Genomic DNA, 14,563 nt, shown 5'->3' with positions numbered 1-14,563 from the left:
TTTTGGTTTTTTTAGTGTCAGTAGGGTACCACTAACAAAGGGCACCTTCTTTGATTCTCCTGCTTGATTCTAGTGTGACTTGACTGGCCCAAGAACAAGTGTAGTATTCATCTACCTAGTGCCAACAAAGACACATGCAGCAGATACTCTGCATGAGCCTACTCAGTTAAGTAAAAGTGGGAAAAGCAGGATCCCCATTCCCTCAAGGTCTCCATTCTTTCCTGTCAAGACCTACCAAATTCACCCAGGCAAGCACAGGGAGGTGATTTGATGAAAAATAGAAAAGAAGGCCTGAGTTGAAAGAAGCCCTAGAAGGGTCAGAGGAGGCACAGATTTGGTGTCACTGCCAGCAGGACAGGCACAGGCAAAGGGGAACTGCCAAAGTCCGCAGCCCGTCACGGCTGCAGGCACCACCAGCTCTGCTTTGGATAGAAAATTCACCCAACAGCTGGGACAGAACACACCCAACAGCCAGGCACAGAGGGTACATGCAGGGGGATCTGCATCTAGTTTGGAACCAGGATACAGAGGCACAAGGCAAGGCAACACCACACCACAGTTTAGCTTTTGCTGAGGCTGGAGGCAGTGTGGTTTTACTGCATGGCCAGGGCGGGCTGTGAGGCCACTGTGGTTACTGCAGCTGATGGCTGACAAGGACTGACTTACACAGCAGCAGTGAGCTGACTGACTGTCCACACCCCTGCTACTCCACTTACCTGCTGCCAAAGGAACACGAGCTCAGTGATAAAAAATCCCAAAGTGTCCATGCAAGCATGCATCATGTTATTGTGTTCCAATACACCAAATAATCCCTTTTCTGTGGAGAGCTGAGGGGATGGGATAGGAGAGGACACAGCTACATTGCATGAAAAGAGCCTCACAAGAAGTCACAAAGGTGATGAAACCACCTTTACTGTCTACCCTTGTCCAGCTGACAGAGCTGCTTTGTTTTTGTTGTTGTTTGTTTGGTTTTTGTTTGGTTGGGGTCTTTTTTCTGTTTTTTTGTCTGCTGTCACAAAGCAGGAATTGTGCAGAGAATTCCCTCTGAAGAGCCCCCTGACTCCTTAGCTACCAGCAATGATCTAGTCCAGGGCTCTTATTGCTCCCACACTGAAATATTAATGATGCCATCAGCCCTGCAAGCTCACAACCACTCTTTAGTCATATGGATCAATAGAAGCAGAGCAGACAAAGCCATGAAACAGAGCCACATTTGGAGGGTTTGGTGCTTTATAGGAGTGCTAACAACTGTGTCCCAGAGTCCTCTCTGGAGACTGCCAGGAGAGGTCAGCCAGCCCTCCATCAGTGCCCACGGATTCCCTCCTGACTGGAGCTCATCCTAATGAATTGTCATAGGGAGTAGTTGTGATAATCAACTCGCTATTAATGCGGGCTTAGAAATGATCCCAGCATTGATCAGAGGCAGCTTGTGTGCCAGAGCTGGGAGTGACAGCTTCCAGCTGGCTGGGTCTGAGGCTTGCTCCTACTGTCACTGGTGGCAGGACACACAGGTCCCCACCATCCCACTCATTTCTTCCCTTGGGAACAGCTCTGGGAGCACCCTCCAACACTGAAGGCAGCAAAAATGGTCAGCCTTCATCCAGAGCAGGGTCCAGGAGCAAGGACTGGTTGTATTTCTACACTGACCCAGGAGGAAATGAGAGGAGTCTGATCTCCACAGGTGTTCCCTGCTGGAGAGTGTGGCCATGGACCACCCATCCCAGGATCCCAAGAAGTCCTGCACTCAGCTTGGTTGTGCTACACTGCGGTAGTGCAAACCACATTCTTCTCCTTCACCCAGCTGTGCTGCCTTTTCCTTAGGGGTTCACAAATTCTGGAGCTGCAACACCATTTAGTGCAACAAATTTACAGTGAAAGGGTTCAGGATGGGTAAACTGGGAGCTCAAAAATGCCAGGTTCACCTCCCTAAGCTGATTTAGGGCTTTTTTCAATTTTCTTAAGAAAGGTGAGAGCGGCTAATTAAAAGAAAGGGAATCTGTGACCCTGGAAAAAAACCTCCCTGACTAGAAGGAGAAATTGGTACAAGCCAAGTTCTCCACGCTTTGTGCTGGGAACTTGCCAGTTCAGAATAAGGAGAGAGGCACCCAGCTGTACCACTCTGCTGGGCTGTGGTACAAACTGGGATGAAATTGCCCTGGGAGATGGGACAGGGTGATGTATCTCAAAGTCTTTATGGGATGCTGAAACTGTGTAGGGATAGTTTCAGTGACGGGTAAAAAGAGGCTCATCTTCCCTGCAGCAGAGAGGTCACACTGGTCCCCTCACTCTTTCCCCAGTTCTGAAGGAAACAAGGATCCACCTGAGAATCATTTCCCCTTCTATGCCCAGCTTCAACTCCCTCTTGACCACAAAATATCTGCTCAATACTCCATGAAGCCTTTCAGAGAAGAAAGTAAATGTTCATCTTACATCTTACAGGAAGTTAAAAGGGGCTCAAGAATACCAATATTGAGCTGAAATTCGGTGCTTGATTGTGTGCAGGATTAGGGCAGCTGCCAAAAGGAGCATGAAGAAGACACAAACAGCCTCAGTCCTTAAGGGGAACCCATTGTCCAGGCTTTTATTTACTGTGGTACACCAATACCCAGTGAAATATCTGCACCAAGAACTCTACCCTAGCAACGTAGCAATGGCATATTGTGAGACTTAGCATGCAATAACCCCTTTGGGCGTTGCCAGTGGCTCCTGTTATTTGGTCTACAGTGGTTTGTAGTCAGGAACTTTGCTCTGGGATGAACAAGGAGAGGTGTTCTATGGCAAAGTCTGCTAGGACCCTAGAGGGTGTTTGGCCAAGCAGGGATGCATCCACTTTACTCACCGAGCCCAGCATTTCTTCGGGTCTAAACAAAGATATCAACTTGTCTGGCAATGGCCATGGCATGGCTGTAGGATTTGGTGGTTGCTGGGCCTTGGTTTTGGGCAAGACTCAGAGCTCCCACCATCTCTCCAGCCAGCAGCTGATCTGCTGTCTTTCTCCTCTCTGCCTGGCATAACTTGTGCATGCCATTTTATACACAGTTGTTGGGCTGGGGAATGCATAGGGTCTGCATCTCCGGAGGTTTTGGAGAAGAGGTTGGACTCTTTTTGGGGCTGGTCTGCATAAGTCCGCAGGCCACACGTACAAAGTCACCTTGCCCTGGCTTTCCCACCACTGCTCTCTTCTTACTCATTTTTGGAGGATGTCAGGTCACCCCTTGAGGAGTACTCACACATGCTGGAGTGCAATCTGAGCAGAGGACCAACTGTGACAACTTAGTTCTTTCAAGGGACTTTTAAATCTGTGTGTCTCAAGAAGCTTCATTGAAGTACTCTCCATTTTTTGGTGGAAGAAAAGGAAACATCCAAACTTAGCAGTTTACTTGCAATCATGGGCAAACTGGGCAAAAACACTCTCCTGTTCCAATACTTATAAATGTATCACTCCCCTCTGCTCCCCTGGTCACCCTTCCCTGTGTTTTCAGGGACAGAAGCAGCAGGTTCCTGCTCTGTGGCTTGCAAAGTGCTCTGCAGCCTCACGGCTCTCTGTAGACACTTCAGAGTAAATATTTCCATGGATGCTTTAAGGACAGAACAAAGCACAAATTAGCTGTGCTGCAGAGGACTCATTGCTGGCCTAGGCCGCTCTGAGCTGCTGGCTCAGCCCCCACACACACACACACCTGCTCCATCCATCTTGGACCAACAAATTCCACCCTCCCCCCGCAAGAAATGGTGGCAGTGGTCAGAAAAGGCTGGTCCAACCTCCCCATTAGTCCAGTGGGTTTACAATCTGCAGAACACATTGAGTGAGTCCAGGTGTATGTACTTCAGCTTCACAGCAAGGTGGATTCTCCATGGGACTGGTCTTCAGAGACTCCAAGCAGCCACAGCAGCAGCACAAGTCATCAGAGCCTGTAAGCACTCAGCACCTTGCAAGGAGAGGAACTCCATCACAAACAATGGCTAGGATGGAAACTGGAAAGCAGGGCTCTCTCCAGGGGTCTCTGATGGTTTCTGGTATGGCAATTACTCATTTTTCCAGTGGGTTTTTGGTGTGCAGTTGCTACAGTGAGAGGATTTAGGGCAGCCTTGTATTTCCAAGCCAGTAAGATCCTGTATGAATCCCTGATGAATTCACAAGCACATAGTCTTATACTCCAGGCAAATGCAGCAGCAAGCTCATGGTCCCCTTCTCCTCATCATTTAGACAGAGGGCAGCACATTTGGGGAATATTTCACAGGGCTAAGGGGCTCCAGCAGCACTGAGCTGTTCTCTGCTTTACCACAGTGCTGGCTCTCATTAAAAAGAAAAAAATAAAAAAAAACAGATGCAAAAATGGAACAAAGAACTGAACTGAAAGAAACAAAGCTGGAAGGAGAAAAGCTGAGCAAGAGGGGATCAGGCTTTAAAAACAATGGAGCCTTTCAGCTGAGCTGGTTCGAGGCTGCCAGTGAAAGTGAGGAGAAAATACATAACCTTGCGGATCTGGGCTAGCTCTGCTATCCTCTCCCCAAACTCCTGGGCATCTGCCTCATTGCACTCCACCTCCTCGGTCCCCGGCTTCTTCCAGAAGATTCCCACTGGCTCCAGCAGCTGCCGGTTCATCAGGTGGGTGAGGTCAGGAGTCCAGAGCTGGGAGGTGCCCGTCACCGTGACCTTGCCGGGTCTCTCCAGCTGAACGTCCCAGCGGAGGAAGCGCAGCTGGTGCTGCTGGATGAAATCCACTCGGAAGATGTGCTCATTGGGGTGCAGCAGCCTCTCCCCGTCCTGGGCCCTCATGTTCCTTTGCTGCAGGCTCTGGAACCGCAGCCGCATGCGCCGCGTCAGCTGCTCGTCGCAGGTGAAGGGCAGCTCCAGCGTCTCTGCCCCAGCCGCCATCACCCTGGCTGCTCCTCTGCTCCGTCCTCAGCAGCGCGTGGCTCTCAAACGGGACACGCACGGGGAAGGATCAGACAGGCCCCTGGAGCTGGTGTCCCTTCTCCACAGTCGCAGCAGTGCTAGGCAACCTGGCCCAGTGACGCAAAACACCCCTGGGGCTTCCCCTGAGCGCCTCCCGACTCATCTGCAGATCCAGAGCTGTTGGTGCTGCTGTGCACGATAATCTACAGGGAAGGGATGTCTCATGTCAGCCTCCCCGGTAACCTCCCTGACAAGCATGGCTCATTAGCCCAAAACAAAGCCAGGGATGCCACCTTGGGAGGGATGAGTGGTAGTGGTTTTCTCTGAGTGTAGGTTCAGGGCTAACTCAGGCTGGAATGAGACCCTGGAGGAGTCTGGTCCAAGTTACTGCTCAAAGCAGGACTTACTTCAGAGTTAAATCAGTCATGTTTCCCTGAGCTTCATCCAGTCCATCTTTGAGTATCTCCATGGAGAGAGGTCCCACAGCCTCCGTGGGCCCTCTTCCAGGGTCTGACTGAGCTCATGCAGTAGATAAGCTGCAGCTTGTGCTGCTGTCCTTTGTCCTCTGGCTGTGCATCCCCACAAGATCCTGGCTCCATCTTGTCCACACTCCCCTATCCAGGCAGGATGGAGCTCTGAGCAACAAGGTCCAGTGTAAGGTGTTTCTGCTCATGGCAGGAGGGATGGAGCTAGATGACCTTTAAAGGTTCCTTCCAAGGCAAACCATTCTGTGATTCTACAATCAAGTAGCTACACACAGCAATAAGCTCTCCTTTTACCTTCTCTCCTCCTGGATGTACAAACCCACTTTCCTCCTGACCATTTTGGTGGCCTCCATCAGGCTGTGACATCCAGAAAAAGACACGAGGGTCCCAAGGGACAAACTGACTATAAGTCAATGAACAGCAAACTAACATGACCATCATGCCCTTTTCTACATGGCACAGCTGGCAGGAACCAGACACCACACTGCTCCTGCAGCAGCAAATCAGCACCAGCATCCTGGCATGGTTTTGCCCCTCATTTTAATGTCTCCATTTCTTTTCATAAAAGCTAGACACATCTGAAGGGTCATAGAAAGGGTGTTACTGAGCCACATCACACCTAGAGCCATGTAGGATCATCCAAGACTCAGAAAGTTAGAAAACAGCTCTCAACTAAATTCCAGCACCTAAATTCCATTCCCACTCAGTGATTCACACCATGCAGGCATAATGGGAAGCAGGGGCATGGAGAAAGCAAGGTGGAAGAAAACATTTGAATAAAATAGTCCCCTAGGATCCACAGGGATGTGCTGGCCTGCCTTATTTTCTTGAAGGTATTACCCCTCTCCATGCCTAAGAGAGATAGTTTCACTGAGTGGAATGGAGCAAGGGACATGCAGAGCCTATGTTACATCCTGGTGTACACCAGGAACACATTTTCTAGTAGCCATGGGTGATCTGGGCCAAAATTCCTGGGCTGATATTTCAGAGATACTAAAGCCTGCATCAGCATCTCTCAGCTTTTGCCAGACCCCAAATAGAGACATTTTGGTGTCCAGCAATGTTATCGCAACATGTGATAACATTGCATGTGCAATCACACTTAGGACTAAGGGGCCCATTATTTCTGTCTCTGAGATCTTCAGCAAATAAGAAATTATTTACTGTGAGCATGGTGAGACACTGACACAAGTGGCTCACAGAATTTGTGGATGCCCCATACCTGGAAGTGTTCAAGGTCAGGTTGGATGGGGCTTTGAGCAACCTGGTCTAGTGAAAAGTGTCCCTGCCAGTGGCAGGGGAGCTGGAATTGAATGATCATTAGGGTCCCTTCCAACCTTTATAATTCTATAAATCAAACCTTTCTGAAAGAGAAGGCAGGCAAAAAAAGCCTCTGAGAGTTAAAGTAATGGAAAATGAGAAGTCACAAACACCCACAGCCAAATTACCAAGGGAGGAAAAGCAGGGCCCGGCAAACTGAAATAATGAAGTGTCCAAAGGGACCCAGCCTCTGTTTGGTTGGCTTTTCCCAGGGCAGAGCTGGAAGTGAATGGTGAGGAAGGATGACAACTTGCCACTCACCCTTGGGGGTGTTGATGGTGAAGAACAAGCTAAACAACCCTGTGCATCACCCTTGTGATGAGAGCCACAGCAGACACCACAGCCACCACGGCAGGAAATCATACTGCTTATCTAGAAGGCAACAACAGCTATCCTGCTCACATATAAATAAAACCCTCGATTTTAATAAAAAATGGGGATGCTGCAAGAAATCCCTGAGCCTGGTGTTCATGCTCACCACAGGAAGCAGAAACTGGAAGAACCACAATACCCAGGGCAGATGTAAAGGTGTGGGGTGGAGGAAGGCTGTAGGAGCTGTGGGTGAAGGAGGTGGTGCAGCCTGCACACACTGGCTGCCTTTTACAGTAAAATCTGGGAAAAGCTGCTTGCAACTTGCTGGTCTCTTGCCCTATGATGACACACACCTGCACCAGAGGCTGAAGTCCCCCTGCCTTGGCTTTCACAGGGCTGACATCTCGCGCAGCTGAGGCCATGAAGGAGATGGGCACAGACTGTCCAAGGATGTGGCACTGAGCACCTCCCTCCCCCTGTACCTCTCTGCTTGCTCCCCAGGCCTGCAGCCCCTTGCCCTGCTGCAGCTCCTTGGTGGCTTTCTGGCACACAGGACATTCCCCTTGCACCCGACACTTGAAGGAACACTCATGGCGACATGCAGCCATGGGACAGGCCAGGGATGGGTGCTTTGGCAAGCAGTGACTTGGGAGAGATGCTAACAGCCTGAAATCAACCTTCCTGCCCCAGCATGAGGTGTCTCACTGCCAAGGTGGGACACAGTAAACAGCCAAAGAGAGGGGACACCATGGGAACAAGGGAAACAGGGCCTAATGCTGCAGCGGAGCATCCTGAATTTTGTTCTTGTTAATTTTTGGATTATTTTGGTATTCAAAGGGTCAAATTTGGGATCTGAAAAACAGAATGGGATTTGATCCACTTAGTTAAGGAGAGACTGGCCAAGGCTTTGTTTGGAGTGTGGTGACTGCAGTCACGATGACCAATGTCCTTTGCAAGACAGTCTTTTAAGGGAGATTTTTGCACATTATCAGCTTTTCAGGACATGAGGCATCTCTGAGAACCAGTTTTTGACCTGGACAAACACAATGCGAAGCCAAGGTGGTGACAGGCTCTCCCCTGGCATGGGGAATCACTCACCTTCTGCCACAGAGACTCCCGGGACGCCAGGGAGGAGCAGGCAGCCACGAACCAGCAGTTCCCAACCTGGCCCTGGTGCAAGTCATGGGAGCTGATCCCATCCACAAAGAGATGTGGATCATTGCAGATTTCCTGTGGGACAGGAGAAAAACTGTCTCAGTGAACAGACAGGGAAATACAGGGAAATCAGGACTGGGGATTCTTGGCAAAGGAAAGTCACTTCCTCTCTTCTTCAGACTCCATGCAAACCTGACCTGCAGCTCTCTGCTGGCCTTGCTCATCAGGCTGGTGGCAGAAGGACCCTGCCCTGCCTGCTCCTCCCACCAGGACATGGGCAGCATCACAAGACCTACTCCCCATTCTGTCCCAGCACCAGGGCAGCTTTGTCATAATTATCCCTGTTGATAATGGTATAGTTTTATAGTTTATAGTAATATATATATTACTGCCCTTCTAAGCCTCCTCTTTCAGTGGACACTTTCTGTGACTGCTTTACAAAGAGTGAAGGATCTGCTCTTCCAGATCCTAGCACAGCAGATAAAAAAAAATTGGTGAGCCAAAAGCTTTGTAGCTGAGCCAGAAGGATTAAATACTCATTCTGCCACCAAAACCAGGATGGTGGATTGTGCACAGAACCACGGATGGAGAAACTTGGGTAGGAGCCAGCAGGGAGGTAAGCTCATCCCTCCAACCATGCACCAAGACCATCGGATTTTCTCTGCCTGGCTCCTGTCAGGCTGCCCTCCCTGCTTCCCACTCCCACTTAGAGCCTGGCCAAGAAAGCACTTAAATAACAGAGGGTGTTGAGCAAGCTTCAGGTGACACACTGCTTTTTAAAAAATTATTTTTTCCTGCTCAATCCTGTTTCTAAGTTCACATACAGCTGGAGGCTGGGAGAAGATGGGACAGACAAAGAGCTGAAAGAACCTTTTCCCCTTTGCTATTACATTTAAGCTGAAGAGGATAAAGGAAAAGCAGATTATTATTCTTCCCCCACACCTTCCAATTTTTCAGGCTGGTTGTACCCAGAATAAATTGCCCCCCCTCCCCCTGACTTTGCATATGAGGACTTGTCCATAGATTTATGGAAGGGCTTGGGTTGGAAGGGACTCTAAAGATCATCATGTTCCAAACCCTACACTCCATGCAGAGACCCCACTCACTAGATTATGTTGTCTAAGGCCCCACCACAGGGATAGAAACCATAGGCACCTCCTGCTATTCCCACTCAGCCCAGCCAGCACCAAATACCTCCAAGTTAACCTGACACAAACTGGCCAGGATGAGACCCAAGGAAAAGGACTAATCCCCGAAGCTGGCGGTGCAGGATGCTGGGATGAGCGCTAGAGGGAGGCAAGCTGACAGCAGCGAGGGCAGGAGCCACCAGCGCCTCTCGGCATCGCTGAGCGCACACAGGGATGGGAGAGGAGCGGGCTCAGCTCCTGCTTCCCTGCACTGGAAAGCTCCCAGCACTGGGGATGTGTCCGCTGCTGGGGGTGTCTGTGAGATCTGCTCCTTGTGATCCTGCTTTTTATCTATCCCATCTGAGGGCCACACCTGCCCCTTCTGCCCTTGGGGGGATATGAGGATTACAGTAAAGGAGTTGCTTGGTATTACACAGGGGAGAAACAGAGACACAAAATGGTCTGGGTTGGAAGGAATCTCTTAAAGCCTATCTACTCCAATAAGTGAGGACATCATCAACTGGATCAGGTTATTCAGTGCTCAGTCCAAGCTGACCTTGAGTGTTTCCTGGAGCTGGGACATCGCTCACCTCTCTGGGCAAGCTGAGCCGGTGTCTGACCACCCTCTTTGTAAAAAACTTCTTCCTCATAGGTAGCCTAAATCAACTGTCCTTCAGTTTGAAACCACTACTCCTTGTCCCATCTCAACAGGCCCTGCTAAAAGGTTTGTCCCCACCTTTCTTACAAGCCACTCTCGAGTACTGAGAAGCTGCAGTGAGGTCTGCCCTGGAGTGCAGAGCTGGGCTACCACGCTCCCCTGCAGAAGGCCCATACACCACGCTCAAGCCCTGGGACTGAGCCCAGTCCCAGTGATCCTAAGCACAGAAACACCAAATCAATGTGGTTATAAGGAATTTCTGGATATCATCCACTCCACAACCCCTAATCAAAGCAGGGTCAGCTATAGCAGGTTGCTCAGGACTGTGTTCAGTCAGGTTTTGAGTATCTCCAGGAATGGAGACTTTGCAACCTCTCTGGGAAGCCTGTGCCAGTTTTTGGACCACCCTCACAGTATCCAGTCTTTTCTCATACTTAAATGGAATTTCTTGATTTTCAGTTTGCACACACTGTCTCCTGTGCTGTCACTGGGCACCACTGAGAAGTCTGCCTCTGTCTCCTTCATTCCCAGCTCTCCAGTATTTATGGACATTGTTAAGATTCCCCTGAGCCTTCTCTTCTCCAGAGTGAAAAATCACAGAACCATTAAGAAGACTCTAAGATCATGGAATCCAGCCATTCACCCAGCACTGCCAAGCCCACCACTAAACCATGTCTCTCAGCACCACATCTGTACTTTTCTTGAATATTTCTAGAGATGGTGATTCCACTGCTTCCCTGCTCCAATTCTTGAACACCCTTTCAGTGATGAAATGTTTTCTAATATCCAATCCTTCTAAAGGGGAAGGCAGCATTGCCTCCTTGTTCTAATGCTGTGGAACTGATTCTATCAGGATGAGTCTCATCCATGGGTCAGCCTCCCCAGCAGAAATCCCCCTGCCATATTCCTTAGACTGGAGCTTACCAATAGTAAATTACTTGGATTCTTCAGTCCCTATGGAAGATGCTGAGTTTCCACTCATACATTTTATACCTGGTGTAGACTGTGTGGCCTCAATCCACTGGGATGACATTCCCTGTATTCTTTCGGGCTGTATTGAGGTGGGAGCCAAGGACCAAGGCACTGTTTAAGCCAGGCTGCAATGCCCCAGGACTGCATGGAGCACGGTGGGGCCCTGGTGTGTGATGCAGAGCACAGTCGGAGCCATGGAGCACCATGCCTACGTACAGAAGTGGCTGATGGACAAGATACCAGTGGGAACTAGGTCAAAAAGCCAAGAAAAGCTTTGGAACATTTAGTGCTCCTTTTCCTGTGAAAAGTGCTGAAAGTGATAAGGAGCTTGTTCTGCAGCCAGATGGAATTACAGGGCCTGGGATTTGCATGTGCAAACAGAAGAGAGAAGCGGAGATTCCCAGACCAGAGAAGGTCATAACCTTGGTTTCCTGCCCTCCCTGCCACGCAGCAGACAGAATCCAGGTGAGCAATAACATTTATCCAGGCAGCAAACAGCACGTCACCCTCCCAGCACCATGACCCAGAGAGGGGAGGGCAGCACACCAACATCTACACCCACACACACCCTGGGGCCTTCTGGGTTCAGGCTTCAGCCACTGCAGAACCAGCTCAAACTGCCTCTTGCCACTTGAGGCTCCAGCAGACAGGAACTCCATCCTGTCCTTCATTTATCACAGCCTGATCCTGGTTGCTCCTGGTCTGGACACAGATGGAGAGCAGGACAGAACAGGGAAGGGAAGGCAAAAGCCATGGCTGCAGGGAAGCAATGGTTTTAATGTGTGGCTCTTAACTCTACCTTGGCCAAGGGAGCCATCCATGTCTCTTTACCACTAAGGAGAACCTGTCTTGGAGTAAATCCCAAGAATCACTGAGGCTGGAAAAGCCCTTAAGATCACCAAAGCCAACCATTAATCCAACATTTCCATGTTCACCACTAGAACATTGCCAAGTGCCACACCTACATGTTCTTTGAACACTTCTGGAGATGGTTATTACAAGGAACCCAAGCATCATCAGAAAGGATCTGCCCTCCCCAAAATTGTCTGCTGAAATGCCTGCTAAGCTCCAGGCAACAAAACACAATTTAGAGAAAGCCTGTGTGGATGGTTCTATGGAATGATTCAGATTGATAACACGGAGAGGGCCAAAATAGTGATTCAAAGTTCTGATGATTCATATCCTCCCTCCTCCAATGGATATGGGACAGAGGTGGAAATCAGAGCCAGAGCAGGTCCCTGTCGATAAGAGGCTGATTGCAGAGGTCTGGCTTATGAGAGCCCGGATTGGAACAGTTTGCTCCCTCTGGCTTTCGGTTTTTGAAGTTCATTAAGGGAAAAAAAAAAAAAACCCAGTCGGAGCAATTATCTTGTACTTTTTGCTTCCCACCGAAAAGCACATGGTCTTTCCCTCTGCTCTCCCTTTTGGGATACTTCCCTAAAATGCACAAAATTTTCTTCCAAATACATTTAAAGCTGAAAATATCTTCCTCACCTTCTCCAGCCACTGCAGTTCCACACAGGGCTGTAAGGAGAAAATCACTTTCTAATTTGCTTTATAATTGGTGACTGTTTTACCATATATGTTTCCTGGTGCAGGTTTCTGAGATTCAGATTGACTGGGGATCTGGATCACATCCAGCCAGATGTAGGGAGGGAAAAGCTATGGCAGGAGGAGGAATAACCACGGGAGATGCAACATCTGCTGCATGCCAGGACCATTTTTTGCTAACAAGATTTTGTAAGGAACAGACTAGTCTAATTTCATTGCAGAGCCTGGCTGTTTCAGAACAATGCCTTCACTCAGACTTGTAAAATCAGCAAAATAATCTGTTAGCATGGCTGAATTCCCTCCCTCCCTTCTGAGCAACTGGGAACCGAAAGGATCCTGTCTTAAGTGTCACTCACACAGACAAGAGAGCAAGAGGCCCCCAGGCGTGGTAAGCAGTGGTGACACAGCAGACACAAAGGTCCCTGTGTTGCCCTGCTGCAGGTATCTGCAACTGGGATGTGATTTTGCAAAAAAGGGGAATTAATAAAATTTGCACCAGGGTGACAAAGGAAAGGGAAACAGGGTGAATTTAGAATACCAGGTGTCTATGCTTTCAGACGGATTAATATAGGATTATAGAATCAGGGAGTGGTTTGGGTTGGAAGGGACCTTAAAGATAATTTCTCTCCAACGCCCTGCCATAGGCAAGGACACCTTCCACTAGACCTGGTTGCTCAAATCTCATCCAACCTTGAACACTTTCAGGGATGTGAAAGCCACAGCTTCTCTGGGCAACCTGTGACAGTGCCTCATCACCCTCACAATAAAAAAATTAAGTTGTAACATCTACTTTTGATCCATCCTTTTTTGGTTTAAAGCCATTATCCCTTTGTCCTGTCACTACAGGCTCTACTAAAAAAAATATACTTGGCAGATCAGCTTCACACACATGGAAGGAGCGTAGGCTTGGCTGGGAATATCTACACCCTACAGAACTGTTTGTGGGGGTTTGTATTGCCTCAGTCAGGCATCCCTAATGCTCATCCACTCACAGTACCTCAGTGTGTACACATTTGTATTGTTATCAGCTCCCACACCATGCACAGGGCACTGGACACTCCACCCACAGCAAACAGGACTTGCTTGTGAAGGGAGGCATCCAAAAACACACGCTCCCCGCAAACTCCTTGACTCAGTTTGTGAATCACAGCATCATGCAATGGCATTTGTTCTGGCACCAGGAAGACTGGGGGCAGTGCTTGTTTTGGCACCAGGAAGAGCGGGGACAGAGGCAAACAAGATCTAAAGGTCAGTTTGCAGGACCTTATCAGGTCCCTCTGCAGTTTTATCTTCCGGGTATCCAAAGTACAAAGGCAGCCAAAAAAAGGATAAATCAATGAGAGGTGGAGAGACAAGAGGCTGTGAGAGCACTGCACTTCCCCAGGAGCAGATGGAGAGGGATTGGAAGGAGAATGGCACAACTACAGAGACTCCAGACCTGTCATTCCTCCCACATGCCCTTTCCAGGGAAGCACTCTTGGGAAGTCTCACCATTACTCCACCCAGGACTTCTTCAGTCCCTACCCAGCCAAGACTGATGCAGAGGCTGGCACAGCCTGGCTTTTAGCATCACCACTCATCCAGACACAGCCCTCCTCAGTCCACCTCTCCCACAGCAACTGCTTTTGTCTGGTGGCAGAGCCACTAAGGAAAAAAACCTCCCTGGACACCAAGAGCCCTGAGGGCTGCAGAAGTCACTGCCAAAGCAGGAAAGTCTTCACATGGCTCACTGACAAACTGGGGGATGAGAAGCTCAGAGCAGTGAGAGGACATGTGAGGAAGAGGAAGGAAGTAAGCTCCCAAGGCTGTTTAACCTCTCTGACAGATAGACCTCTCTGACTCAGCACAGTGCTGCTGGCCACCTTCACCCAAGCTCCCCCACCCCCCATCACAGTCAAGCTCTCCTACAGATCTCCCTTGACCCCCTTCCCCTGGGAAGGACTTGCAGCCTTGGTTTGGCAACCTTTGGCAACCAACTTGCAACCCTGGTTTGGCAGTATTGAGAGTTCGAAGTATACCCACACCCAAAGTTTGCCCTCCCACATGGCACACCATGCTCTCAGTTGCTCCAACACCTTCAGTT

At 49.4% G+C, this 14,563-nt stretch overlaps 2 protein-coding genes across 2 annotated transcripts in view; both read right to left on the bottom strand.

Moving 5' to 3' along the window:
- CAPN5 (calpain 5) overlaps positions 1–14,563 on the bottom strand; it is a 53,003-nt gene that overhangs the window by 12,392 nt on the left and 26,048 nt on the right. Inside the window, exon 3 of the mRNA XM_005493154.4 lies at positions 8,116–8,247. Within this exon, the coding sequence (XP_005493211.2) occupies positions 8,116–8,247 (132 nt within the window). The remainder of the gene's footprint in view (positions 1–8,115; positions 8,248–14,563) is intronic.
- Positions 3,064–5,322, bottom strand: OMP (olfactory marker protein). The gene has a single exon (XM_005493153.4). The coding sequence runs from the start codon at positions 4,877–4,879 to the stop codon at positions 4,400–4,402; it is 480 nt and encodes a 159-aa protein (XP_005493210.4). The 5' UTR covers positions 4,880–5,322; the 3' UTR covers positions 3,064–4,399.

Source organism: Zonotrichia albicollis, chromosome 2 (genome assembly GCF_047830755.1).
Source record: "Zonotrichia albicollis isolate bZonAlb1 chromosome 2, bZonAlb1.hap1, whole genome shotgun sequence".
Taxonomy (NCBI): Eukaryota; Metazoa; Chordata; class Aves; order Passeriformes; family Passerellidae; genus Zonotrichia; species Zonotrichia albicollis.
The sequence above is the reverse complement of the archived record's forward strand: the minus strand, read 5'-3'. Positions and strand labels throughout refer to the sequence as shown.